The 27,178-nt window shown below is 42.1% G+C and overlaps 1 protein-coding gene across 5 annotated transcripts in view; it reads left to right on the top strand.

Annotated features, from left to right (window-relative positions):
* Positions 1-6,407: 6,407 nt before the first annotated feature.
* Positions 6,408-27,178, top strand: part of PROM1 (prominin 1) — a 70,223-nt gene continuing 49,452 nt past the window's right edge. For 2 of the 5 annotated variants that reach the window (XM_088131455.1, XM_088131452.1), the window contains exons 1-3: positions 6,408-6,572; positions 14,886-14,992; positions 15,866-16,215. In XM_088131455.1, the coding sequence (XP_087987581.1) occupies positions 15,993-16,215 (223 nt within the window). In that variant the 5' untranslated portion in view covers positions 6,408-6,572; positions 14,886-14,992; positions 15,866-15,992. Of the gene's footprint in view, positions 6,573-14,885; positions 14,998-15,865; positions 16,216-27,178 lie in introns of all 5 variants that reach the window. The other 3 variants (XM_088131457.1, XM_088131454.1, XM_088131453.1) reach the window with 2 other exon arrangements.

Below are 27,178 nucleotides of genomic sequence, written 5' to 3'. Positions count from 1 at the left end.
AAATACATACTGTTCAAGGAACAAAAAAAGCAATCTGAACATGAGTTTTTTTAAAGGTTTTGTTGAATGAGAAATACAGCTTCAGCTCTTGTATCACTATTCTATTCTAAGTTATTTCTGTTGCAGAATCATTGCAATCCAGGAACTCTTCCCTGATGTTCCTCAGGAGTATCTGCAGGGAATGGTCAAAAAGTTCAAGATGGTGAATTTATGGAGCGCACATAAAAAATGGGCAGTTTCAGTCATGCCGTCGTGGCGACCATCTTGACATTTTTGACACACCCTGTGGATACCCTTGATGGTCCTTAGAAGTTTTCTATCTACCCAAAAGAAGATAATCCTGAATAGAAAACTCTGCAAAAGCATAGGAAGAGGAGAAACAGTGTCACTTTGCCATAGGTTGCATACAGGAAACATTTGCCCCAAATTACAAAACGACTAATTGATTTGGGGCATAAAATGTAAAACCCTTGGCTTCTGGGTTGGCTGTTGACATGTAAATCAGTCTCTACCAAGATGGAGCCAGCCCAGTTATTGGCTGGTCCAGGAAGATGGATCTACCTTTCCCTAGAACATTACAGAACTGCAGGAACCACAGCCCCATCCAGGGTGCCTGGGTGGCCCTAAAATAACCTTGGCTCTGTCTCCTGAATGTTAGCCAGGCTGATCCTCTGAAGTCTCCACCATACTGTAGCAAGGAGGTTCAAACCTGGGTGGATGGAGAAGAAAAATAGTTTTTCCCAGACATATTCTGTTTCTAAAAATGCATCAGCCCTACTAGAAAGACCATGAAATCAACTCCACAGGAAGGCTAACATGACTTTTATTGAGACTGGCTCTAATAACAGAATCTTGCAAGTCTGATTGTGCTGCATCTCCTCCTCCTCCTCCTCCTCTTATGGTTCAGTGAACCAGGGAGGGGCCTGACTGAGCACTTCTAAATGTGAGCTGGTGGTTCTGGACTTCAAAAATGTTTCATTCCCTTTTGACTAGGTAACACTTCCTGCATATCTCTGTCAAGGTCATCTTCCTTACTCTCTACAAAATGCTACACAACTTGTTCTAATGGCCTATGGTGTCTTTCTGATATTGCAATCGCCAAGGTCATCCAGCTTTCCTGTCTTTGCTACAATCTGGGCAGCTTTTCTGAGAAATACATCCTAGCCCGATGGGAATCTTCTCTGCACCAATGATTTCCTGAAATAGCATGCAGTAGATACTCATGAGAAAGGAAATAGCAGCATTGACCACATTATATTGAGATTTTTACACAAATGAGCAGCCTCCCTTCCCCAATCCCAATGCAACTTTTTAGGGACTATGGTAGATTTCATAAAAGAATACAAAGGGCAAAGGACTTCAGTTTACTGTTTTTTTCTACAAGGTAAATAAAGTTAGCTTAAGCTGGAAAGACTTGGTGTCCAATGTCCGTTCACCTACTATATGAAGCTCAACGTGTTAACTTCGGTCTAATGTGACTTGTTTGATTTTAGCTTAGCCAGTTAATGCACGTCTAGCACCTGTGACTGTAAACATTCACTTGCCAAAGATAATATATGAAGCAGTTATGATGGTTTGTAAACACGTGGCTTAGTCTGTTGTGTGTGAGCCCAATCAAGTATCATTTGTGAAATAAATCATGGTTAAAGAAGTGATGGTTCAGAACAAGAAATTAACTTGGACAATACCTTGCCCTAATAAAGTTCACAGACTTAACAGCAAAAGTTTTATTTGAAAGTAGAACCATTTCCTATCCCCATAAATAGCTTAAATCAAAATTTTATCCCATTCTTTTCCTTTCTTTGTTATCACCATCTTCTTTCATAACTGGCAATTGAGACATCTTTTTTTAGTCTTGTGATGTAGCAGTTTGGTTAATTAGGTTACAGGTATTTGAGGATCATCTTTAAACTATGGGATAAAGTCTGCATTCACACAACTGTTGACTTAGCCAGTTAATTGAGGTCTTTTATCAGGCAATTCAATTTTCTGGGATTCTGAGACACAGTGAACATGGGGGTCAGAAAAGTCAAGAAGCCGGCAATGATTGTGTGATTGAAAATACATTGTGACACACATTAAAAAGTGGTGGGGCTTTAATTACATTGTTCCAGCTGCCATCTTGACATTTTTGACCTGTGGGTGCCCGTGCATTGAACAATAAACAAGACTAAAAATCTGGTCAGCTGTTGATGAGACCACACTTGCAATGCAGCCAATGTTGCACAGGATGTAGCATTTTCCTTGTTTTTACCCCCACCCCCCAAAAGATATGGTTTTCCCTGCAAGAATGCCCAGCAGGAAATAGCATCTCCAGGGGGTTAAAAAACTTCTGATCAGCAACATCTTTTCAGTTAAATTTACCAAAAAGGAATTTGTTGTCCAATTAGACCAATTGAGAGTTATTTTCCTCTTGGGATAATTGGATCAAGATAATTTCATAACTTCACTGCTATTGAAGTAGTAACCTTACACTGCTGGAGTAAAGTTTGTCCCAGCTAATAAGAAGTGAGGATGTCCTGCAGTCTTGGAAAGCAACTGAGGCAGGCTTGGTAAACGAAGGTTAAATGGGATGGATTAAAAATGCGCTCCTGTAAACCATTTATTGCTATTCAAAAAGCTAACCATGGATGCATTACAGGGCTATTTCCCAGAATGGCCTTAGGAGACAGAAATATTGTGTTTTATTTAATTATTCATTAGTGAATGCATCCTCCTCCTGTTTGTAGAAACATGTGAGGTGGCTTACAATGACTAAAAATGCAAACTGTAAATCACAGCAATAACACCAATGCAATTAAAATCAACATTTAAAATCAGTATTGTTAAAATAAGTTAGAAGCTTGGTGAAAGACATATGTATTTGCCAGTTTCCTTGATACTGGGAAATACCTATACATGCAAATCACTTCCTTTGTCTTTAATTAACCTGGCTTCAGCTTTGCTGTGTGAACAAAGATTTTGTTTAGAACAGCCTTCCTCACTTGTTTATCTTGTACTCGAGTTGTCAAACTTCGGTAGAGCACCCATAACCCTGTAAAATCTGTCCAAAGAGAATACAGTATGTAGCATTGCCTGTGTTCCTTTGCCACACTAAGCCCAGTTTGCATAACTATGGTTTACTGAGTAAACCACAAACAATTAAGCTTATAGAATATGTTAACCTAAAACCATGATTTACAAAGACAAAGACTGCTTCATGCAGCATACTAAGCCTCAAGTAAACCACAATACAGTTTCATGTGTTGTGTGAACCCTAACGTCTGAAATCTCCTGCATAAAGAGGTTCAGGAAATTGCTGAGTTCACACATAGCCATCGTCTTAGCATACCTGAGTTCAGACTAGGCAGTTGTGTCTACAGCAAACTGAAGATGCCCAGTGACAACACACTTGCATGCCAGTGTCTAAAGAAAGAACATAAGTACTGTAGGACATTTGTGTGATGCTTGTGTCATTAACTCCTTAACCCCACAGGAATCTACATCCCATCATATCCATGGTATCATTAGGTAAATGTCACAAATCTGGTAATTTATGGGAAGACATCACAATGCCACTGATGCCACTGTGGCTTTCCTAGACAGCAACATCCAGATCACATAAGCAGAGCAGATGGCACAGGACCACTTCAGACAACAGGACACTCCTGACCTCTCAGAGCTAAAACAGCTTACAAAACAGTAAAATCTACAGGACATGTTAAAACATTCATGGTAAATCTCAAAGCAACGTGAGGCACCCTCCAAATCAACAATATCACTGCAAACTAAAAAATAAATTGAAACAGGGAATCTGGGGGCCACCTTCCCCTCTAGAGGCCTTCTGTAAAAAAAGGCATTTTCACCAGTTTCCAGGTGACCGTTACCAAAGGGGGGAATCTCATGGCGGGGCAGGGAAGAATTTCTCCTCTGCATCCTTGTAAAATACGCAAAGGAATTTCATGCACAGGAAAGTCCGAGTTGAAGTCCATCTGGATGACAGCCGTAACACTTCCTTGCTGCTGTTCTTCTTTCTGATCTCGGCTTCATGGTCAGTCACTTTGGTTCCAAAAGTCAAGTCATGATTAGAAAGAAGGGCAGCAGCCATGAGTGTTGATAGGGCACCCTGGCCCCTTCCTGAGAGCGACTCGTCTTCCTCTCCGTCTAGCAAAGCTGCAGCTTGGATGGAGGTCGAGACTGTGACCTCTTTCAATTTCTTCCCAAATTTTTTGATGCCCTGCTGAGGGCCGCACAACCATAACCCATAACTACACACACACTTAGACATTCTCACTTTTAGCTGAACAAGCTTCTTGGAGGGGAAATCAGCTCCTATCTGCCTATCAATTGACTCATTTGTTTGCACTGTTGTTCTCTACCAACTCCCTGCCCATTTTGTAAAAAATCCTTTTTTTACAAATGAGGAAGTGAGGAAATTAGGAACTCAGTTGGAGCCAAGGGCAGCTGAACCCAAGGAATTCAATCCCATTCAGCACACCCAACCTTGTAAACTGCTCAGACTTGTTCTTAAACCCTGGTTATTCTTGCCGCACGTAAGTTAAATTATTGGCATAATGGGATGGCCTTAATTTTAACATCAAATGTAAATTTTGCTGGTCAGTGACCAGCAAAGAAAGGAAAATAAAGCCCAGCATTGCTCTGGTTGGGTGGCCTCTAAATCTAATAAACTAAACCAAACCAAACCAAACCAAACCAAACCAAACCAAACCAAACCAAACCAAACCAAACCTTTAAATCTTGAGCTTTTAATTACATTTCAGTAATAATGCATCCATATATTCTCTCTTCCAGCCTATAAGCTACTTTACTTTTCAGCTTTGGCTATGTCCCCACTCACCCTTAACCCCAACCCAAACATACCCTAGCCCCACTTGTCTGTCCCTATCCTCATGCCATGACCTTCATCTCATCCCCACAACTGAGACAGGCAGAAGTCATCCTTAGCTGCATCAGTGTTATGGCAGCTTTTCCCTTCTTATTTTGACATGGCCAAGGCAACATCAGGGCGTGTGAAGATATGTTTGAAATGTTCTGCTTGTGGATTTCTTGAAAGCTCACAGTCTTTCAGGTTTGCACTTTATATGTACTGGATTCCACTCAGAATTCATTGAATTAACAGGTACAACTCCTGCTACAGATGAATTTACTTGCATGATACACAAAATGGAAAAGTCAAATGAGTTCCATCCAGTGTTCACATTTGAAAAGCATGTTTGAAAACATTTTAACCGTATGCAGAGAAGTCCCTAGATCAGTGTTTCTCAACCTTGGCAACTTTAAGATGTGTGGACTTCAATTCCTAGAATTCCCCAGCCATCTGCTGGCTAGGGAATTCTGGGAGTTAAAGTCCACACATCTTAAAGTTGCAAAGGTTGACAAACACTACCTTAGATATTTGATAATCTGTCAAAATATAGAAAGGCCTGCCATACAAGGAAAAGGCCCCAGAAGAAATGGAAAGATTTCCACCTTCAGGGTCCCCAATTTAGGCCTATAAGTATCTCCTTTAGTTTCCTCAGGATTTTTTTCTATTTTTCAAAAGATCTTTCCATACACATAAAGGGGTGGTTGCAAAGAAACCACAAGCTTTCAGCCTCCTCCTCCTCCTCCTCCTCTTCAAGTGGGCTCTGCAAGGGCTACCATTTTGCAGCCATTTTGCAAAGGCACCTTCCAAATTCCAACTATCCCAGGGGCCCAGAAGGTTGTGAATCCTGGTTTCCCCCTTCATCCTATTCCTTTGCTTCCAGAGACACAGGAAACACACCCAACCGTACTATCCAGTTTGCAGAAGCCCTTCTCTAGATGTCGGACTGATGCCCTTTGGTGACTTCTTTCATATCCAGGAATCAACTGACCTTTTGACTCCTTTATCCGCTTGGTCCGGCATGCACCGAAGTTGCCTCGATGCACAGGGAAGCAGAGGTGGTGCTCCTCCTATTAAATGTGGGGGGGGGGGGCGCAGAAAGAAAGGAAGAGGGCCCCTGTGGTTTCAGCATCCTCGCTGGGGGGATGACCAACGGCCAGTCCTGCATCCCACTAAACCACAGTTCAATCAGGGCTTCCCACTCCGCCCCAACTCGCTTTGCACGCCCGAAGAGCATCGCGCTTTGCCACCTGGGCTCGCCCGCATCTCCGCTTCCGCCCGCACCTTGGGATCCTCCCCGCCCCCCGCTGAACCCCCACAGGCCGCAGCCCATCCGCTCAGCCGCCGTGGGGCTCAGAGCCTGGGTCGGCGCTCGTGCCCCTGCCTCTCCGCCAGCGGCGCCCCGACCCTCCAGCGCCGCGCTCGGCAGCGGCTCCCGGCTCCTCCCAGCGAGCGATCGGGGCGTTTGCTGCGGGGTCTCGCAGCGGCTGCCTCCGAGGAAGCTGCCCCGACTGAGCCATTACTGGGGCGGGGGGGGGAGTTCCGCCAGGCCCCACCCCCGCTTTTCCCAGGCGCGCTCCCCGCGGGGCAGGCGCGCAATAAGGAGCCGGCCGGAGACGAGCGGGAGCGTGCGCGGCTGAGCGGCCGCCCAGCAGCTGCTGCGCGTGGAGAGCAGCCGAGCCGAGCGGCGGTCGGGACCACCGGGCGGGTGAGTGCCAAGTGGGGCTCCGGCCCCGCTCCCGGAGAAGGAGCGCCGGGGGCTCTACGGCAGGAAGGAGCCGGCGGCGGGCGTGCTCGGAGCTGCGCCTGCCCGGGGAGCTCCGCGGCGTTACTCGCGAGGAACAGCTCGCCCTCCGGGGGACGGCCACGGGGTCCCGCGGGCGCTGGGTTGCAGAGCCGCTCGCCGAGAGGGAGCGAGAGAGAGCGGATGCCGCGCGAGCGCTTGCTTCGGCGGGGCGTTGCTCTCTTCGGTGCGGCGGGGGCAGCGGGAACGGGGGAACCCGCGAGGAGATGCACCCAGGAACCCACCCGGCCCCTCGGGGAAAGGCTCCTGGGCTTGGCCGGTCCAGCCGAGGTGCGCGAGTGCTTGCCTCTGAAATTTTTTTTAAAAAGGTGGGAGGAGAGGACACGAGTTGATTATTTGCACGCACCCACGCACCCCCCCCCCCATTTATGTCCTGTAAAATTGTGTGGCTGAAGTCCTGGATTCAGGTCTGCGTGAATTCCGTTATTAGAAATACATGATTTGCCTTCTGTGCTCACCTTTCAGGGGAGAGCTGCATTCCCAGGAGACATTTAACCTAGTTATAAAATTAACCCTCTTTCTGGGTCTGTGCATCACAGTGAACCATAGATTTGTCAAACAGGCTGGATTTGCAAAACCTACTAACCCACAAGAAAACCTGAACAAGCCAGAGTTAATACTGACCAGCTTACTGTGAATGTGCAAATGAATCACCAGTTCTGTCATTGACCTGGGGAGGGACAAAGTGTGAATGCAACAGATATTGAGATGTAAATGCTTCTGTTCCCACAGCTGCAGATAAATTTGTCTACGGAATTCTTGAACTGCAGAACAGTATGGGCCGAGGGGAAGGTGTGGGACTGGAAATAGCTCTCTCTCTCAATCCAGTGTACTTTGCAGGGTTGTTGTCAAGATAACAAGTCTGGTGGTGCGATCTGGGATGAATTTGAGTCAGTGACTCCTGAGGAAGTGGACAAGGCTCCCTGTGCTGTTCATTCAGCCACCTGTTTGTTGGATCTAGAATCAATCCTGGATTGTTAAGTGGCCAGGGAGGAGATCCATAGTGGGTCCATGCAGTAGGATTGGCCACTGTCTCCAACCTTCCCTTTTTAGAGAAGGGTATTGAGAAGGTGGTCAAACTGCAGCTGCAGAGAGTCTGGGAGAAAACAGATTATCTAGACACATTTCAGTCGAGTTTCAGGCCAGGGTTCAGTATGTAGACAGCCTTGGTCATGATCTGTGGTTGAGCCAGGATGGAGGTGGTGCAATCATTCTTGCGCTTCTTGAACTCTCTGTGGCTTTCCATACTATCAATTATGATGTCCTTCTGGATCGTCTCTGGGGGTTGGGGGTTGGTGGACCGTTTTATGGTGGTTCTCCTTCCTTCAAGGCCAGTTGGTATTGGCTGGTGGGGGGAGAGATGTCGCTCCCTAGACCCTCCTTTGTGGGCTATCTCAGGGCTGGATGCTTTTCCCCTCTTGTTCAACATCTACATGAAACCTCTGGATAAGGTCATCCACACGTTTGGGGTGTGGTATCATCAGTATGCTGATGATATCCAATTATATCTGTTGAGCCCAGGGCAGCCAAGTGAGGCTGTCGAGGTTTCGTTCCAGTGCTTGGAGCCTGTGTGGGCCTGGATTGGGAAGAAGTGACTCTGACTCAGTCCTACCAAAACTGAGTGGAGATCTTTACTCTTGGATGGGGTTACACTTCCCCAGTCTTGGTCTCACAGCAGGTGGCGCCTGTGGCCAAAAGGGCCTTTGCACAGGTTCACCAGGTGCACCAGTTGCATCCCTTCCTGGATCAGATGTCCCTCCAGACAATTACCCATGCCCTTGTCATCTTGCGGCTCGACTGTTGCAATGTGCTCTACATGGGGCTGTCCTTGAAGACTACTCAGAAGCTTTAAGTGGCCTAGAATGCAGTGGTATGACAGTGGTGGGCTTACTTTGCTATGTCCACATGACACCTTTGCTTTGTGAGCTACACTGGTTCCTCCTCTGCTTCTGGGTGCAATTCAAGGTACTGGCTGTCACTTATAAAACCCTACATGGCATAGAGCCCAGCTATTTGTGAGATTCCATGGTTTCTGCCTGGCCAGTACAATCCAGCCATATGAGTGCGCTCCAGGTCCCCTGGATTAAACAATGTCCTCTTTTGAGACCCAGGAAGTGTGCCTTCTCTGTTGCAGGGCCTGTCCTCTGGAATGAGATGCTCCTTGATACCCATATGGCTCCCACCCTGTTGGCATTCTGGAAAGCCTTAAGACCTGGGTATTCTCCCAGGCTTTGGGATAGAATGAATGGGACTCCTTTGTGTGTGATCCTCTGTGTTTTGATATGTTGTAATTTGTTTATTTTATTGTAATTTATTGTTTCTTATGTTGCTTTTTATTTTTGTGAGCCGCCCTGATTCAGTTGGAGTTGAGTTAAATTAATGGAATGGAATGGAATGGAATAGAATAGAATAACCATTGGAGAAGGGAGTACGCCACCTAGAACAGGAGATAAATTAAAATTAAGAGCCAATGTGGCTTGCAAGTGAAGGTACTAGATTAGAAACCAGAAACGGTTCTGTTTCTGGAGTTCTAATCCTCCTCCAGGCACAAAAACTCTGTGTGTGTGTGGGCGGGGTGTGTGTGTGAGAGAGGTAGACTTTAACCAGCTATCCCCTTTCAGCCCAGGGTTGTTTGAGAAAAAAGAAAGGAGAGAGCATTATGTACGCTGCCTTGAGTTGTACAAAATAAAGCTGGGATATAAATCTGATAAATAAATAAATGCATTCTAAAAAGACAACAACAAGGAGAACAATTCAGGAGCCTGTAAAAGATTGCTGTAAGTGTGGGTTTACGACAGTGGGACTTGACAGGGGCCTGAGGCCAGCTCTGCTCCTTCTTGAAACATGCAGAGCTACCCTGTTCACACAGCATATGTGCATGAAGTAGCCTGGCAAAGTTTTTTCCTGCATGCTCAGTTGAGAGCCTTCAACTCAAAACAAGGTGAGAAGTTTGTAATTCTCTTGTCTTCACCAAATATGGCTGCTTTTTAGGGTTGTTATTTGCCGTTCCTTCAGTTTGGGAAAACTGTTTTAAAAATCCCTGTTTCAGGGAAGCCTAATTGTTGATATGAACTTAAACACAGACAGGTAATCCAGTGTGTGGTAGGTCTACCAGGTCTGGGTTGCAACATCAACAAGATGGCGGGCACAGAGTCACAGTTGAAGCCCTGCCCATTGGGGTATGCGCGGGAGTTTGATCACAAAGCTGTGCCTGCCATCTTGCAGTTTTTGACCATCTCCCTTGCCCTGATGCCCCTGATTAAGTGTTATACTAACAGAGCATCTGTGAGCATCTAGGCTATCATTCTTCCAAGCTTAAAAAACCATCTCAGTATGAAATGGAGCTTCTTTGCTGAGCTCCAGTCTGCTGACCTATACTCATATTATAGTACTCAAGACCAAACGGAGGATAAGGAGGTGTCTGTTATTCTCATTTGTCGGTTAAATCAGAAAAGACATCACTGGGGTGATTTACATCATGATGCAGATTGACCCAAATGATAAAAATTGCTATGGGAATGTAGTCTGTTGCTTGTGAAATCTGTTGTATAGAGGTTCAGTAAATCAGAGTTTCACTATATTTTGTTAGTTTTTACTTTTATAACTTTTTTAGTTTGAAAGCTGGGCGTGGGGGGACAACAGTTGTCTATTTTTGCCTTAGATTAGTCAATTAAGGAGTTAAAGAGGGCCAAAGATTTTCTGATTGCAAGAAAGCCACCATCTTGGCGGCTTCCCTCTTCGCAATTCACTGGCTGCGTTTGCATCATGCACCTAGCCTCCAAAATACACAACCACACTTTAGTTTCACATGGTGTGCAAACCCTACCACCTGGTGTTAGCTTGTAATGCACTGCACATATGGTCTACAGAGTTAGTTGAATAAACCAAGATAACCATGGATAAGTTGGCAACATTGTAGTAAGGATGGTTTTCCCCAGCTGGGTAACTTCAGAAGGAGCAAAGCAACACTGCTTTAGTTGGTCCTTGGTTGTAATGCCAGCTTCTTGCAGAAAATTTAACTAACCGTGGCATTTATTATTTTCACTCTTTCATAAAATATATCTGTTGATTGCAGACTTTCTGTTGAGATCTCTGTCTAATGGTTCAAAAAGGTGTGATTGAATAACTGGTTGAGGAATCATTTTCAGTCTCCTTTTTGCCTGATTGATTTTCCAAGTAGCCAAGCTTGCTGGGGTCATAAAATCATGTTGTGTTTTGTAATTTAAATGCAAAATGCTTGTTCAGGAGCTTAGTTCATCCTTGCTCCACCTTACACTGTTGGCTTGTGTGAGAACCTCTAGATGGTTGGGAACCTGATGAAACCCTTGGAGTTGAGCGGGTGGGTCTGGCAGGGCACTGATGCAGGTATGGAATGTAGGACCATAGTGTAAATACCACAACTAGTTGTGACTCTGGACAGGATTAAACTGAAGCAGGAAAATAGGTTTTCCAAACAGAAGGGCAAAACAAGGGATAATTTGCCTTATTTTTAAAGTCTGCGTGCCTCCCTAGTGTCTTAGAAGCTATCCTAAGTTTTGCATCATCCTTTGATATTTTCAGGGGATGTTTTAATGTTGCTTAATACTTTTTCATTTCCTTCTGCACGGTGTTGTTCAAGGGAAGCTTTTATAAATAATAACTGATTTTATTCCAGTTAGCAAAATTATAACCCTGACATGTTGGTAGTTGACAGAAATGCAAACCATTTCAGTCAATTGGAATGGCGTTGATTTTAGGGTCATCATTTTTTGCTGTCTGTACTCTGCTTTAATTGGCTTTAATTATGCGGCATCTCACAATTTAAAAACATCAAATTTCAGTTTTATGACATCCATTTTGGAAAAGTTATCCTTATGTGCTTTCTTTTAAAGAGGGTTTTCACTAAAACCTGATTGCTCAACTGGAAGGCAGCAAAGACAGAAACCATTTTAAAATTATGTAAATCCTGTTTCATTAATACAAGTTAAAATAGCATTAAAATCCTCTGGTATAAAAGCTGCTACATGCAACCATTGCAAACTCAGGAATTAACAATTCTATGCTTCCACATGATGCTGTCTTAAACATGGAGTCTTACTATGATCATCTTCAATTAGGGATGTGCCAAATGTGGTAGGAGAAAACATAACCAGTTTGGAGGGAAATGGAAACAACAGACTATGTTGTTTCTGGTGACCCACAGTTCTATTTGTTTGCTTCCAGATGTGGAAAAAATATTAGCCATAATACAGTGAAGTCAGGATCCATTTTTGTGCTGGAAAGCAGAGATTTTGGACTTTTGCTTTGTGGAAAAAGACAAGTTGCATTGGTGTTTGAGATTTATTGGAAAATTAACTGTGGCCTACTCCAGAAAAACTTCCCCCACATCATCCATGTAGTTGGTAATGCTGCCTAGTTTTGGTAAAGCAGCTTAAATGCTGTTTTAAGAATTAAGTGGAAAAAAAGGGAGAGATCCCTTTCCTCTTTGCTTTTAATCCCATTTCATTTTTTTTTTACTTCCTTCCACCTAAAAACTGGGAGAATTAATAGGGAATTTAAACTGAGTGAGTGGATTAGTGCTGGCACTGTATAATGGGCCACACAAACATAACTGGCACAAGTTGTGTTCTTCACCTCACAAACTGTGTGAGATGTTCTTGGTTGAAGGCACCAAGGATACTTGCACAAGAATTGGCATTGCCCTTCTGGAATCACTGGAGAGATGGTGTAAGATTTCAAGACCCTTCCATCAGAGATGCTCAACAAGAAGTAAGGTCCCCTTTCACTACTCCAAGGCATGATGCCACAGGATGCTACAGTGCTGTAGAACTTCTTGTTTTAAGAACTGTAGCTACAAACTGGCAAAGGTGGAAGTTCACCTCTGAGTGAAACTTGAATCAAGCTATGATATCATGTATGTCTTGAATGTCAAGAAGACAAAGTTGAGTTGCCACCAGGACAAGTGGAATTCTAAGAAAGACAAACTTTTGGTAGACCACCTGACAACACAATTGATGTGCCATCTGAAGTCTTGAGTACTGAAACCCCCTATGTGCTGGCAAGCCTGTGGAACCCAAGAGTGAAAGGAAGCGTCGGAAAGGACAGTCTCTCATAGTAGAGGACCTCTTCCTTGCAGAGGAGAAGGGATTAACTACTGCCTGGAGGAGGGACTGAAATGTCAGGTGCAGTGCCATCCCCAACAGCAGGATGGGGTCCAGCTCCAGCGGTGGACTTCCTGTGGAACCATAAGCATTACCAACTTCCACATCTCAGGGTATTCTTGGCTCATTGTCAAAGAGAAGGAGAGGATATTCATGTGTAAATAAGAAAGCTATTTATAGACTATGCTGAAGTAATCCAGTTGCTTATCACCTGCTTCCTTGTTAGCTGTTAATGCAGGCAGCATATTCAACTATTGCTTCTGTTGTTCACAATGGGGAATTCAAGCATCTTATTATTATTCTTGTTGGTCGCACAGTCAGCCAGATGTTTAGACTGGATTTAGCATTTTAATCCACCTATCGAGTCCTTCCCAAGGATCTGGGATAGGCAGATGTTGTTTGATGGCATTAAAGGTATCGTCATAGGATGTAAGCTGTTCCAAGTAAAGGTGCCTACCTCACTATCTACTTTTGCAGCCATAGGTTGAAAAATGAAGTTGCAAGTTCTCATTATTCTCTGTAGACAGATAGTGTAACCCCAGTGTGTTTTCATACCACATTTCTCCTTGATTTTCATACGACAAAACTCAGTTAAGAAGGGAACCAATGAAATAGCTACCTAAATGGCAGATCTAATAAATAGCAGAAATAAGAACATTATATATTGATGGAACATCTTATGAAAAATCAACATTTCCTGAGCCAATTTCCTTCAATTTAGGAATTGAAGCTATAATAGCTATTGTAATATAATATTGCATTATTTCTAATCTAATCATATTGCAATAGAAGCAATTCCAATTTTTGATTGGGTGTAAGGATTCATTCCTCTGTATTGATTGGTCTTACGAATTAAATACTATTTTCCATAATTTCCTTATAGGTTTCTCTTTTCCTTTTCCTCTTTCTTTTTGGCTTGGAGAAATATTGAAAATTCATTTATGCCTCAGAAACTTTACTACCAAATACTGGAGAAGCTGGATAAGTAGAGTTTTTATATTTTAAATGAATCATTTAAATCTCAGCATTACAGTTCTTCAATTCTTTGTGCAGATGTTTTGTACTGAATGCCCTGAGCAGATTAATTTTGTATTTCATATGGAATGCAATTTCACTTCCTTTTGAAAACATCTTACTGCTGACGAATGAGGCCTTGAACATCTGCATGAAGGCTTGAAACTTTAGAAATAAGTATGAGGTTGATCACTATAGAAGCTCCATATTCTCAACTGAACTTCTGGAATGGGTGGTTGATTTGGGAAAGTATTTGGAACCTGAAGTCTGTCTCTGTTAGGTGTTTGGAGGGAGAGAGAGGAAACAGAGAAGGCGGCTATAGTAGTTGGGTATCTCTGGAACCATCTTGGGGAAAGAGAGATTGCTACAAGTAAAGTAGGAATGCTAGACAGGATAAAATTAGGAATGGGGGGTGGAATCCAGATTTAGGGATTGATGACACAAACTGGATTGTTGAAAGTCTTGTGGGCACCCTCACAAAATGATTGACCGGAAGGGGGGGGCGTTCATTTATAAAATGACTGCCATAATGGTGGTCATCAAGTTATGAAACTTACCTATTTTCCAGGAAGCAAATGAGGGACACTAAAATAAATCTGACTTTCATGGGGACCTACATACAAAGCAGAGGCGGATTTTAAGGCCTGCAAGATAAGATCACTGATTTTGTTATTCTCTTGTGGGGGTACCATACTGGAGACCCTAGAGATAGAAACTTAGGATATTTACTTCATCTCAGATACAGTTGGTAGACTATCCCTCTTATTTCTGCCAATCCATGGACAAATTGCAATTATATTATGCAGCAATTTACAGCTATGGTTTACTGGGATTGTTCAAACTACCCATTATGATTTGCAAACCAGGGATTAAAGCTTAAAGCATTGTGTGAACCAGCCAGTAGTAATCTATTCAATAACCCATAGCTAAATCATGATTTAACATTACATGACCATAACCATACTATTATTTAAAAGCATGGTGGCTGTTCACTCTAACCTTTTGCTTCTAGGCCTTTTGGCTAAGATCAAGTGTAATATCTCATCTCTCATTGTTTTGGCAGGTCTTGTTTTAGGACATATTTGGATTAATCAGCCTGGGGAGAAAGGACGTGACTGAAATGTCTTTTCAGGAGAAATGATACTAGCTTGGCTGTTAGCAACTCCAAAGGTGAGGTTAGTAGATACCACTTGCCTGAATTTTGAATTTGATAAATTGTTGTTGAAATAATCTGGGAGCAATAGAAGAGAAAATCTGGGGGCATTTATCAACATGTTGCATTTTATGGTGTAGCCCAGTAAACATAGTGTGATGCAATAAAAGATGTGTTTGCATATAGGAATCGTCACTTTCTGCATCTCAGCAGGTGTCAGTGGCTGGAAGCCCTTCTCTGGATTTAGAAGCTAAGCAGGGTCAACCCTGGTTGGTATTTGAATGGGAGACTGACAGGGAAGTTGAAAAGATATTCCAGAAGAAGGTGATGGCACATCACTGTACCAACTGCCTCCAGAAACTCTTGATGTGGGGTTGGTTGCCATGAAAACTGCATCATCTTGTCCTTTAAATTATCAAGTTTGACTTGAAAGACACTTTACCCCAGTTTGGAAATTCTGCTCAGAATTCCACAGTCCATTGCACTGATTTTTCAGCTGCATTGCGGTGTACCATGGAGACTCAGGGAGAAAGAAAGAAGGCAGAGATACTGCCATTCTCATGTTAAAATGGCAAATGTTACATCTATAAATGCAGATCCAGGGTTGATGAATGGTCAATCCCAAACCCCATTTTTAATGATGAAAAAAATGTTAACAGTGGAACAATTGCTCTAAATGTTAGTTGTTCTGCAAGAACCTAGTGGTGTTTCCTTCTTTCCTTTGTAATAAAAGGACTTATATAATGGATACAGATCTTCTGATATGCTTTCCCATAAGATACCAAATATTGAAAATTTCACAGGATATTATATCCATTCGGGGGGGGGGGTCTGCTGATTTCCAGGGGTGAGATGACAGCTGTTAAACAGCTCTTTTCTCTCTTTATTAGCCAGATTCCTATGAAGAGCTCCGAGAAAATAATTTTGAAGTGTGTGCCCAGGAAAGCACTGGAGAGATATTCATCTCAAGGGTGTTCTTTGCCTCCCTTCTGCCTCAGTCTATGAGTTTGGTCAGCCATGGCTGGAGAAGTTTATTTATTATTTCTTTTACTGCTCTGTGGGAGAACAATTTCTGAACGGCAGCCTTTGCCCCAACTGCCTTCTGAAACTCTGGATTTTGGGTATGTTCCCAGCAAGACGTACGACACCAACGTTTACTATGAGCCCGGAACAATTGGGATTTTGTTCCGCATTGTCCACGCTTTCCTCTGCTTAGTTCAGCCAAATTATTTCCCTCAAGGTAGGTGTAAATTATATATTAATTTGGCTTTGAAAAATACACTGTCCCAGAGATCCTATCTGGGATGGCAGTTTTTCAGGGCAGTGTAGTTTGAGTTTATGTTTTGAGAGAAACCTAACTCACTGTGCCAAACTAACAGAAGAGTGGAGTGATTTTCTTTTTCTTGTGAATAGTTTTGGGTTTGTGTGTGTGTGTGTGTATGTGTGTTTTGCTATATCACAAAAAGGAAGAGCGGTGGAAAAGGTTTTAGAAGAGGAAGTCACCTGAGACAAAAATTGTTTTTTGAAGCAAGATGGCTGTGCATCAAAAGTTTCATCTGGGTACATCCCTTTTCTGTAATAGCTTGTTTCTCTTTGGAAGACTGATTTCTGGATAATCCTACTCTCTCTTTCCACCTCCTGCTTCTGTCTTATTGGGCAGAATTGTAACTGGGGACTGCAGAACCTTCCAAAGTGAGGAATTTGGAAATGATGTCACATGGATGCTCCTTCAAAAGCAGGGGGTGCCTTGTCTCTCAATAGGTAGGTGTAGAGGACATAGAGAATGGCCTTGAAGGACAGGAGAAGAGCTGCTACCAAGACAGTGGTCAAATAAGAGGGGCTTGAGTTCGGGCCAAGAAAATAACTTGTAAAAGCGTCTCAGACAAGCCACTCCCTAGTTCACATGAAGATAAAGTGAGGGAAGGGGGGATGCACATTCTGACTTGCAAGATTCTGGTACTTTAGTTGTTACAGTAAAAGTAGTCCTGCCCTACATGGCATTGGTTTCTTAGTCTGCTTCACCTTGTAGGACTGACACTAAGCTAGTCAATGTTTCAGCTCACTGTACGGGGTAGTCTCACATATTAATCTCTGATATATCAGCAGTTGGCGGCCAAAAGTAGTGTTCTTGAGCCTGGAAGAGTATCCCACTTGTAAACCTGTCCATTTCCTGAACTGGACATTCAATACGGAATATGCTGTATTGTGTACTGCTACCCTGTTATCAACGATTCCTGGCTATGTATTCTAGGACTGATGCTAAAATAGTTATATCATCTGTATATATCATTCTGCACTGAAAGAGATACGGTCAATTTGGAATTGGTTTAATCACATAAGAGTATCCATATGTCTGTGGGTAGCTTAAGGAGTGTAATGAAAATATTGTTAGTTACTTCTTTAAAGTGGTAGCTGTACTATTCCACAGTTTTTAATAGGGCACAACCTTTATTAAAAGAATTAATTAGAAGCTAACAAAGGGGTCCACAAAGGGGTTGAGAGAGGAAATAATGCATCATGACACAAACTGTATCCTTATGTAGTTGTAAGAGACACCAGGATGTCAGTATGTAAAGGTGGAATTTGCACCAGGAGCATCCCCAGGGGAAGGAGTCAAAAAGGTCAAGATGGTGGCCTTGAATGCGTGATTAAAGGGCCACCCCTTTTTTATCTGCATCGCCATTTTGACCCACTCTTGATTTGTTGCAGATGAGCGTGCGCCAGAGTAGATGTTGATTTTACACAAACTAAAAGCACAGAAATGTGGGATTGCTGTGGTGACCCAAGGATGATGTGAAGGATAAGAGTTCATAATACAGTAATACAGAGAATCCCACCCATCTCCTTTTTCCCTCCTGAAAAGCTTTCCTTTTTGATATTCAGAGATTCTTCAAAAGCCTTATAATAAATAATAAGTTCTGGCCTAGGTCCATTTCTTTATATGAAGAGATCAAGTTCTTTCTGCATAAATCAAGTCTCCTTGTATTTTCTATTAGAGTAATTCAGAGAACTTTGTTTAGTTTACAACTTGGCTTATCTTTGGTTTTTATTTTACTTTTGTTTATCTACTTACTGTAAGTGTAAAACAATGCAATTAAACATAAAGTTTCAAATATTACTTATTTGTGTAGCAGCTTTCTAAACCTTTCTACGTCTCAAGCAGCTTGCAGTGTTAGAAATAAGGGCAGAATATCAAATAATACTTGAAGTGGTTGAGCCATAAAGCAGATTTACCTACCTAGAGCTTAAAAACCAGAGGCCAATGAAAAGATATTTCCCTGGTGCTAAAAAGAGCAGAGACAGGGAAGACATTTCAGAACTGGGGAGTGTCTTTAGAGCAGGTGGGTTTACAGTAGAGCAGATAGGTGGTCTTCATGTGCGTTAGGGCCAGGCTGTTAATTTATTGGAGGTCTGGCATGTCTGTGTGTAAATGTTATTTGGGGGGAATTGAGATTTTTATAGGAGTCTTGTTTCATTGGATAGATGGGAGGCCATGTAAATACACAAACAAACAAACAAATGTATCAGGGCTTTTAAAATTCAGGTACCAGGACCCAGAGGTTGTCCCAGAAAAGCAGGTCCTGAACCAGGTCAGCAAGTTATTTTCCCATCTATTGGTCCCCCTAAGCAGCCTGGTTGCGTTTCTGAGCTGCTAAGCCACTGTTCCTCATCTGCTCTTCTGCTTGGCACACTTGTGGGGTCCCACAGAAAGCATCATTTGCACCCAAGCCTTGCCTTCTCAATGAATCGTGGAAGAGTAGGTCTTTAGTCCTGTGAGTTGCTAAAGGACAGTAAACTGATAGGTACTTTGAGTTTTTTCAACTTTGGTTTTTAGGATTCATCAAATTCATCCTTTGATTGCTGTGAATAAGAAGAGAGCCCAAAAAATTCAGATCTGAGTCTGAAGCGTGAAAGGACTGTCTCTTGGACATTGAGCTGTTGTTAGCTCAGTGAATTCAGGGTGTGTTGTGTGAAGAGGGTAATGAATGAGACTTGCAGTTAATATTCTGCAATAAACTTCCCGGAATAATTTTTGCCCCTTCTTTTAGGCAGAGTCGGGCATCCACTTTCCACTCCTCAAGCAAATGGATTATGGGGATTTGGGTAATGTCACTTGTTTGGCTAATCCATAATCTCATTCACCCATATATTGGTTTTTTCCCTCCTTGGTTATCCATGATGAAGGAAACAATATTGATTTTATCTGTTTACTACTACCATTTTCTTTTCCTAATTGCTTTATTTGTTTCTCAATTTATATAATCGCCCATCTCAAATTCATGACTCTGGGCATCTAACAACAATTAAAAACACTTAATTCTCCTCTCTAAATCAAACATCTGAACTTCAGTCATTCAGGTGTTTTGGAAGATAAGCTATTCAAAATGTACATTCATGGTTGCAAGGGGTCACTAGGGGAAGTACATCTATTTTGATGGTCCAAAAACCATTATTGGCAAAAGTGTGCGCAGAAGGAAGTTTGACCACAAGCATGCATAGGTTAAAGCATGTACAATCATATTTGTATAGACTTTTAAAATAATGACAGAAGGGATGGAGTGATCTTAAATGGAAAAATATTAGAAACCGAGAGTCACTGTTTAACAGTCATTCACTGTTAACTTTGTCTGCTATCTGTAGTGTTTTAATTATGCAAACTTATTTTGTAAATTTTCTTGGTAGGAAACTGCAGGTATATTACAGTACTACCGTAGCATGTAATGTCTCTTAAAATGGTTTGGTTTTGTGCAACTAAGACTAGAATTCTTTTTTAAAATTCTTTTCAAACTCTTTATTGCTTTAATAGAACTATACAAAGAAAGAAAGTAAGATATGGGGGAGGAGAAAAAGGAAAGGGCAAAAGAAATAATAGCATATTTTCTATACCAACAAATGTTGTAATAGAACTCAGTTTTAAAAACCAATTTATTACCTACTTATATGGGAGTAAGCCTCTTGGAGCAGAAATACCTAGCATCCATAGAAGGGAACCTGAGCAGATGTTCAGATGGTCTTCAGATGATACAGACCATGCTGGGCTTTAAAGATAGTAATGATCTCTTCCAATCAGCAACCAGTATTGACTTAAACTTAGCATCAGATCAGGCAGTTGTCTACACTATTCCTTAGTTCTTTGGTGAGTCATTGTCTCATATAAACTCAACTTTGATGTGATCGTAGCTTAATAGAACTCACAAGGGAAGAAGAATATGATTGTTCTTAAACTCTGCGTGTTAGCATTTTATTTTTGTTATATTTGTATATATTACGCATAACTGTGACATATGTGGACATACGCATATAATAATGTTTTTTTAACCATTCTTCAGTAAGTAGGAGGAAGAAGTACTTTTCAGAATGATAACATGCAAAATACCATTGATTAAGCAACAAAAGAAAACACTGAAACATCTACTTCTTAAAAATTCAGGAGCAAAGAGGTTTTTCGAGTGAGCACTTGACTTTTTAATTAATGGTAGTTTCCAAGCATTTTTGAATATCACTCCTGCATAATAGACATGTCTGTGTTCAATTCCAAACATCACCAGTTGGAGCCACAAATGAAGGTGATAAAGAGTGCTACATCCACAATGACCACTTGGGTCTGGTGACAAGACTGGGTGTAGAAACTTCCCCAGTTTTTTTGGGCAAGGATGGATGAAGACCTGTGGACCACAGGCAGCCTCCTAGATTATGAGGCCAAAATTCAGCAGTGAATGGCCAAATTTCAGATCTTTCTGGAGGCAAATCATAATACTTTGCCCTATTACCCCCTTCATCCCTTTTATTTATTCATTCTCTCAGGATCCCTCAAATTCATCTTGCAGCCCTTTGGGAGGCTGATTTTTCAGTAATTGCCTATTCTAGGGAAAACGCAGCTAGACTTGATTGATCACCTTAATCAGATGAAAGATCTAGAGCAGGGTTTCTCAACCTTGGCGAGTTGAAGATGTGTGGACCAACTCCCATTGGCTGGGGAATTCTGAAGTCCACACATCTTCAACTCGCCAAGGCTGAGAAACCCTGATCTAGAGTTTCTGTTTCTTGGGCTCTCTTAAAAAAGAAGCTTGACTGATCATGCTGAGGAAATGAACTCTAAACTTAAGGATTGTAAGAACTGTAAGATGTTAGAAAGTGGGTCAGATCAGCCTTGAAAGCACCCTTGGTTGAACTCTTTTCTTAATCTGTTGCAAATCCCCACCAGATGGTGACCTTGAAGAAGAGCTCAAGCGATAAGGCAAGTTAAAGAGGATGCAAGCATCTTAGTAGAGTTAGCCATGTTTAGGGGAACAGTGACTACAGAGAATTTTTCAGGAGCTTCACATTTGTTCCATCTGTTCTTTAAAATTCAGGGAAAAGCTTTTATCTTTCTTATTTAGGTACCTTTAGCAATGGAAGGGGGAAATGCTAAGGAGGGTTTCCCTTCCCATGGAAATCAAACACTTACTAATTTGAAAACACTCAAATTAGAGTTGTCCCTCTATCCATTCCATATGTTTGAAAGCCACTGCTACTGAAGTAAGAAGTTTCAAGGACGTTAATAGCCAGGGTGATCCACATCAGCTTGGCATAGCTCTTGTCTGTCTGCTTGGTGCAACAGATATACCTGCTTTCTCCCACAAATAAAAATTAAGTTGAAATCAGGATGCAGAAAAACTAGCATGGCAAGGAGAAGAACACTATCTGAACTTTTTCTTTATAGACCAGTTTTCCGTGTCTGGGACATTCTTTGAATGAAACAGTATTAGAATTATGGGAGTTACATGTATAACCTGTCATAATTCAGATATCTTCAGACAGAGCTTTTTTGCATCCAAGAATAGTCAAAGCATGTGTGTGTGTGTGTGTGTGTGTGTGCGCGCACGTGCATGTATATCTACAATGGTGCATTTGTAATTCAGGGAGGAGGACCTTTGGGGGCTGGTGGACTCCATTGGGAATTATGAAATTGTTGTGTGCTTTCTCCTTGCTTGTTCACAAAATGGATGCTCTGATGGGCACTGTAAGTCCCCATACGTGTATTGACTAGAAGGAAAATTTTGGGGTTCTTGGTGTTCTCTGAGCTTGGTTGTTTCATTACCAGGCTAGGTGATAATCATCACTGGTAACGAAACATCTGGAGGAAAACAGTCTAACTCAGAGAACACCAGTAGTTCAACTTTGAGCTACATATATTCTTTACTAGAAAGAAAACTGGCCTGGGTGTTCTTTGCCCCTCCTTGTCTCTATCACCCCTTGCCACCCTGGGATACCTTTCTGTTTTACCTTTGTGGTTCCTGGGTTGGTGGGTACACTCCCAAACAAAGCATTGCATTCTTGTTGTTTGCCATCATTACTATCCAAGAATGTTTTTGGTGGCTACATGTAGACCATGGCCATTCAAGTAAATTGGGGAGATGATACAGCTTTGCTCTGCACAAGCTTGTTTCTCTCCTTAACCAAATAAGGTGACTGGGTAATAATAAATTATATTATGTTGGGCTTTATTATCTATGGTAAATTAGTATCTTTTAGCTGTTGCATGCATTGCAAAAACAATCCAATCCAAATGTACTGTTCTGTTGTTTCAGAATCCAGAACTTTTAAATGGAAACATTGAGACTTAAAAAAAACCCGAGTGTGAACTGAATCTTTGCAGGGAAGCAATAAAATTTCTGGCACTGCCTCCCTCTTCTACTGAGCCGTGCCATCAGGATAAAAGAGGCACTTTGCCTTCAGGCTGAACAATTGTTGCATTGGTTAATTTTTAAATATATTGTGCAGTTTCATTTAACTTAGGGTAATTGCCACAAGCATCTTGAACATAGTATGCTTTATTTTGGGGTGAAACCTACTTTTAAGTCCAAAACTGCTATTTAGGACATGAAACAGGCTGTTTTCAAAAACGACTAAATATCCTATTCAAGGTCAAAGGAGGCTGTTTTGTAACTGTAATGAGAGAGGAACAAATATTTCATCTGTAGTGACTATGTCAGAGGACTAGAAACTTCTGGAGTTTAGTATTTCCAGAAAGTAAACTCTAAAGAGCTGTTGATAAAGAGCATGTATCTTTCTGTAGCTGAGTATAAACAAGCAGACACTTCTTTATCACATTGATCAAATCTTGCCATATCTCAAAAAGGAATAGGATTGGGCTGTCATGTTCAAAGGTATAACAAATGGTGGCAGCTGGAATGATGATATCCAAAAATAGGAGGCAGGGAATTTTATTCTTAGATAAAAGCTTTGGTATCTGGTGACAAAGGAAAAATTAACCTATTTGTTACACCTTTGAACATGACAGCCCAATCCTATTCCTTTTTGAGATATGGCAAGATTTGATCAATGTGATAAAGAAGTGTCTGCTTGTTTATACTCAGCTATAGAAAGATACATTTGTTGTTCAGTCGTTAAGTCGTGTCCGACTCTTCATGACCCCATGAACCATATTGCGCCAGGCCTTCCTGTCCTTCACTGCCTCCCTGAGTTTGCTCAGTTTCATGCTCATTGTTTCAGTGATGCTATCTAACCATCTCATCCTCTGCCGTCCTCTTCTCCTTTTGCCTTCAATCTTTCCCAGCATCAGGGTCTTCTCCAAAGAGATCTCTCTTCGCATTAGGTGACCAAAGTATCTGAGCTTGAGCTTCATTATCAATCCTTCCAATGAGCAGTCAGGATTGATTTCCTTTAAGATTGACTGGTTTGACCTCCTAGCAGTCCAGGGGACTCTTAAGAGTCTTCACCAGCACCACAGTTCAAAGGCATCAATTCTTCGGCGTTCAGCCTTCTTTATGGTCCACCTCTCACAGCCATACATTACTACTGGAAAAACCATAGCTTTGACTATGCGGATCTTTGTTGGGAAGGTGACGTCTCTGCTTTTTAATATGCTATCTAGGTTTGCCATAGCTTTCCTCCCAAGGAGCAAGCATCTTTTAATTTCATGGCTGCAGTCTCCGTCTGCGGTGATCTTGGAGCCCAAATAAATGAAGTCTGTTACTGCTTCCATTTCTACCCCTTCTATTTGCCAGGAATTGATGGGTCCAGATGCCATGATCTTAGTTTTTTTAATGTTGAGTTTCAAGCCAGCTTTCGCACTCTCCTCTTTCACCCTCATCAAGAGGCTCTTTAGTTCTTCTTCACTTTCTGCCATTAGGGTGGTATCGTCTGCATATCTGAGGTTATTGATGATTCTCCCTGCAATCTTAATTCCGGCTTGTGATTCTTCCAGCCTGGCATTTCTCATGATGTACTCTGCATATAGGTTAAATAAGCAGGGTGACAGTATACAGCCTTGTCGTACTCCTTTCCCTATTTTGAACCAATCGGTTGTTCTGAGACCGGTTCTAACTGTTGCTTCTTGGCCCGCATACAGATTTCTCAGGAGACAGGTAAGATGGTCTGGTACCCCCATCTCTTTAAGAATTTGCCACAGCTTGTTGTGATCCACACAATCAAAGGCTTTTGCATAGTCAATGAAGCAGAAGTAGATGTTTTTCTGGAACTCTTGTGCTTTCTCCATGATCCAGCGAATGTTGGCAATTTGATCTCTAGTTCCTCTGCCTCTTTGAAACCCAGCTTGTACATCCGGTAGTTCTCGGTTCACATACTGCTGAAGCCTAGCTTATAGGATTTTGAGCATAACCTTGCTAGCATGTGAAATGAGTGCAATTGTGTGATAGTTTGAGCATTCTTTGGCATTGCCCTTCTTTGGAATTGGAACGTAAACTGACCTTTTCCAATCCCGTGGCCACTGTTGCGTTTTCCAAACTTGCTGGCATATTGAGTGCAGCACTTTAACAGCATCATCTTTTAGTATTTTAAATAACTCAGCTGGAATACTGTCCTCTCCACTAGCTTTGTTGTTAGCAATGCTTCCTAAGGTCCCCTTGACTCCACTCTCTAGGATGTCTGGCTCAAGATCAGTGACCACACCAGCATGGACATCAGGGACATTAAGATCTTTCTTGTATAGTTCTTCTGTGTATTCTTGCCACCTCTTCTTAATTTCTTCTGCTTCTGTTAGGTCCCTGCCTTTTTTGTCGTTTATCACATGCTCTTTATCAAAAAAATGCTAGAGAATGATTCAGATTAGAAATATTTATAATTAATACTTTAGAATAACAAAGATCTTGAAACTGATGAAAACCTAAGGCAGAAACCTTTTTGGTAATCTGTAAAGCCATTTTGTGCTGCCTTTTGTTTTTAGATAATTAATAAAAGAGAGAAACAGCCCATTTCACAAACAGGCCGGGTCAAAATAATGGCTCACACCCTCCTAGTTTATTTACTATATATTTGTTAGATGAATGCCTGTTTTTCCTCCAGGAAGTCAAGGCACTAGATATCACCCTCTTGCCTCCATTTGAGCCCCACAACAACTCTAGGAAGTAGATTTGGAGGTGGTGGTGGAGAGGGGCTGATTAGCCTCAAGTCGTCATTGAGTTTCCATGGCCGATGGTGGATGTGAACCTGGCTCCCATAGTTTTAATCTTGAACCTTAACCATCACGTTTTACCCACTAACGCAAGCTATAGTTATTTGAGAAGTATCTTGGAATGAAGGATCTTGGAACAGGCAGTTCAAGTAAATGACATCAAAGTCAAGGGCCGTTTGGTCTGAAGAAGCTTCTTCAGTGATACCTGATTTCCTATCAAAAGGCATGTGCCTTCAGAGAACTCTTCTAGCCAGCACTTCTTCTTTACTTTCATCTATCAGCATTAAACTTTCCTGGGGAATGAATCCTGTTCCAGTTTCATGCTGGTACTTAGTGCTTAGAGAGTTTATCTCCAAGCCTTCATTTTCTCATGCTTATCTCTCCAATTTGTGGGTGGTGTGGGAGGTTGCATTTCTGCTTTGTTTCCAAAGGCTGCGTTCAAATATGTCTGTGGCATATTTGAACATGGAGTGAATCTTTGAAATTCAATAGATAAGTTACATGAAGCAAACTCCAGTATTTTCCGAAACAAAAAAATATGCAGAGAGTTGATATATGCCTGTCAGGGGAGTGTCTGATAAAACAGATGGCAATGGCATCATTGAAGATGGCAAGAGAGGCTGAGAGGAACATTAATGCACTTAGTCCTGCAAATAAGCTTTAGAAGGTAATCCTCTTTTAAGCTTCTGTGATAAAGCATATGGTGGGTCAAAGTCTTGGGTTATTAGTCATGGCAAACAGCTCCTGCATCTTCACTAGCAACAGAGTAGAGGTAATTTAGTTCCTTGGCCAGTTTAGAATATCTCTGATCCTATACTCAAGCCAACAGCATCCCATTCTGATTCTGCTTAGGCAGACAATGGATTTCAGAGAGAGATTCTTTTAGACCCTTTGTGTGGCAAACACCTTGGCAGAAGAAAAGTAGCTTAGTAGAGAAGAGATTCAAATTCCACTGTGCAGTTTTTTTTCTTAACCCCAGGAAACATTTTTTTATAAAAAAAGACATTTTGGGGACTTTCAGAAACTTGCCCCCCCCCATGCACAGTCCATTTCACATTTCTATTTTTACTACTGTGTTCTGCTACATGCATATCTAGCTTCCTTCCCAGCTGCTCATGGTTAAGGGAGGTGATCAGTGCCTCCCGGAGTGCAGGATATGTCCCCCACTTCCTTGAAGGAGGCAGTCATAACAGATCCATTGAAAAAGTCTTACCCTGACTCGGAAGATCTTACTAATTACAGTAATCTTGAGTAGTCCTTTCTGGATAACCTGACTGGGAAGGCAGTGGCCTTGCAGCTTCAGAATTTTCTGGATGAAACTGAATTTCTGGGCCCATTTCAATCAGGGCTTCTTCCATGGATGTCTTGGTAGATGACTTAGCCAGAAACTAGAATGGGAGAAGGCAACTCTACTATTTCTCTTAGACATCTAGGCTGCTTTTGATACTATTAACAACAGCATCCTTCATGGCCATTTGGAAGAGTTGGGCATTGGGACGCTGTTTTGCAATGGTATTGGTCCTTTCTATTAGATATGCTGAGAAGGTGGTGCTGTGGGGGCCACAGTTCCACAGGATTCTGACTTTTCTCGTGGGCTCTTCAACCTTTGGAAGAGTACATTCATAACTATGAAATGGGAGGTCATCAGTCTGGTGACGATTCTCAGCTTCACATTCCCTGCCTTCCAACTCCAACGAAGCAATCCTTGAATGCTGTCTTATCCTCATAGTGGGCTGGATGAAGGAGGACAAGTTGACAATAAATCCAGATAAGAGGGAGGTGCTGT

Source organism: Python bivittatus, unplaced genomic scaffold (assembly GCF_059951505.1).
Source record: "Python bivittatus isolate LINGU-HERP-01145 unplaced genomic scaffold, Pbiv_v1 ctg000960_np1212, whole genome shotgun sequence".
Taxonomy (NCBI): domain Eukaryota; kingdom Metazoa; phylum Chordata; class Lepidosauria; order Squamata; family Pythonidae; genus Python; species Python bivittatus.
This window is presented reverse-complemented; position numbering and strand designations above follow the sequence as displayed.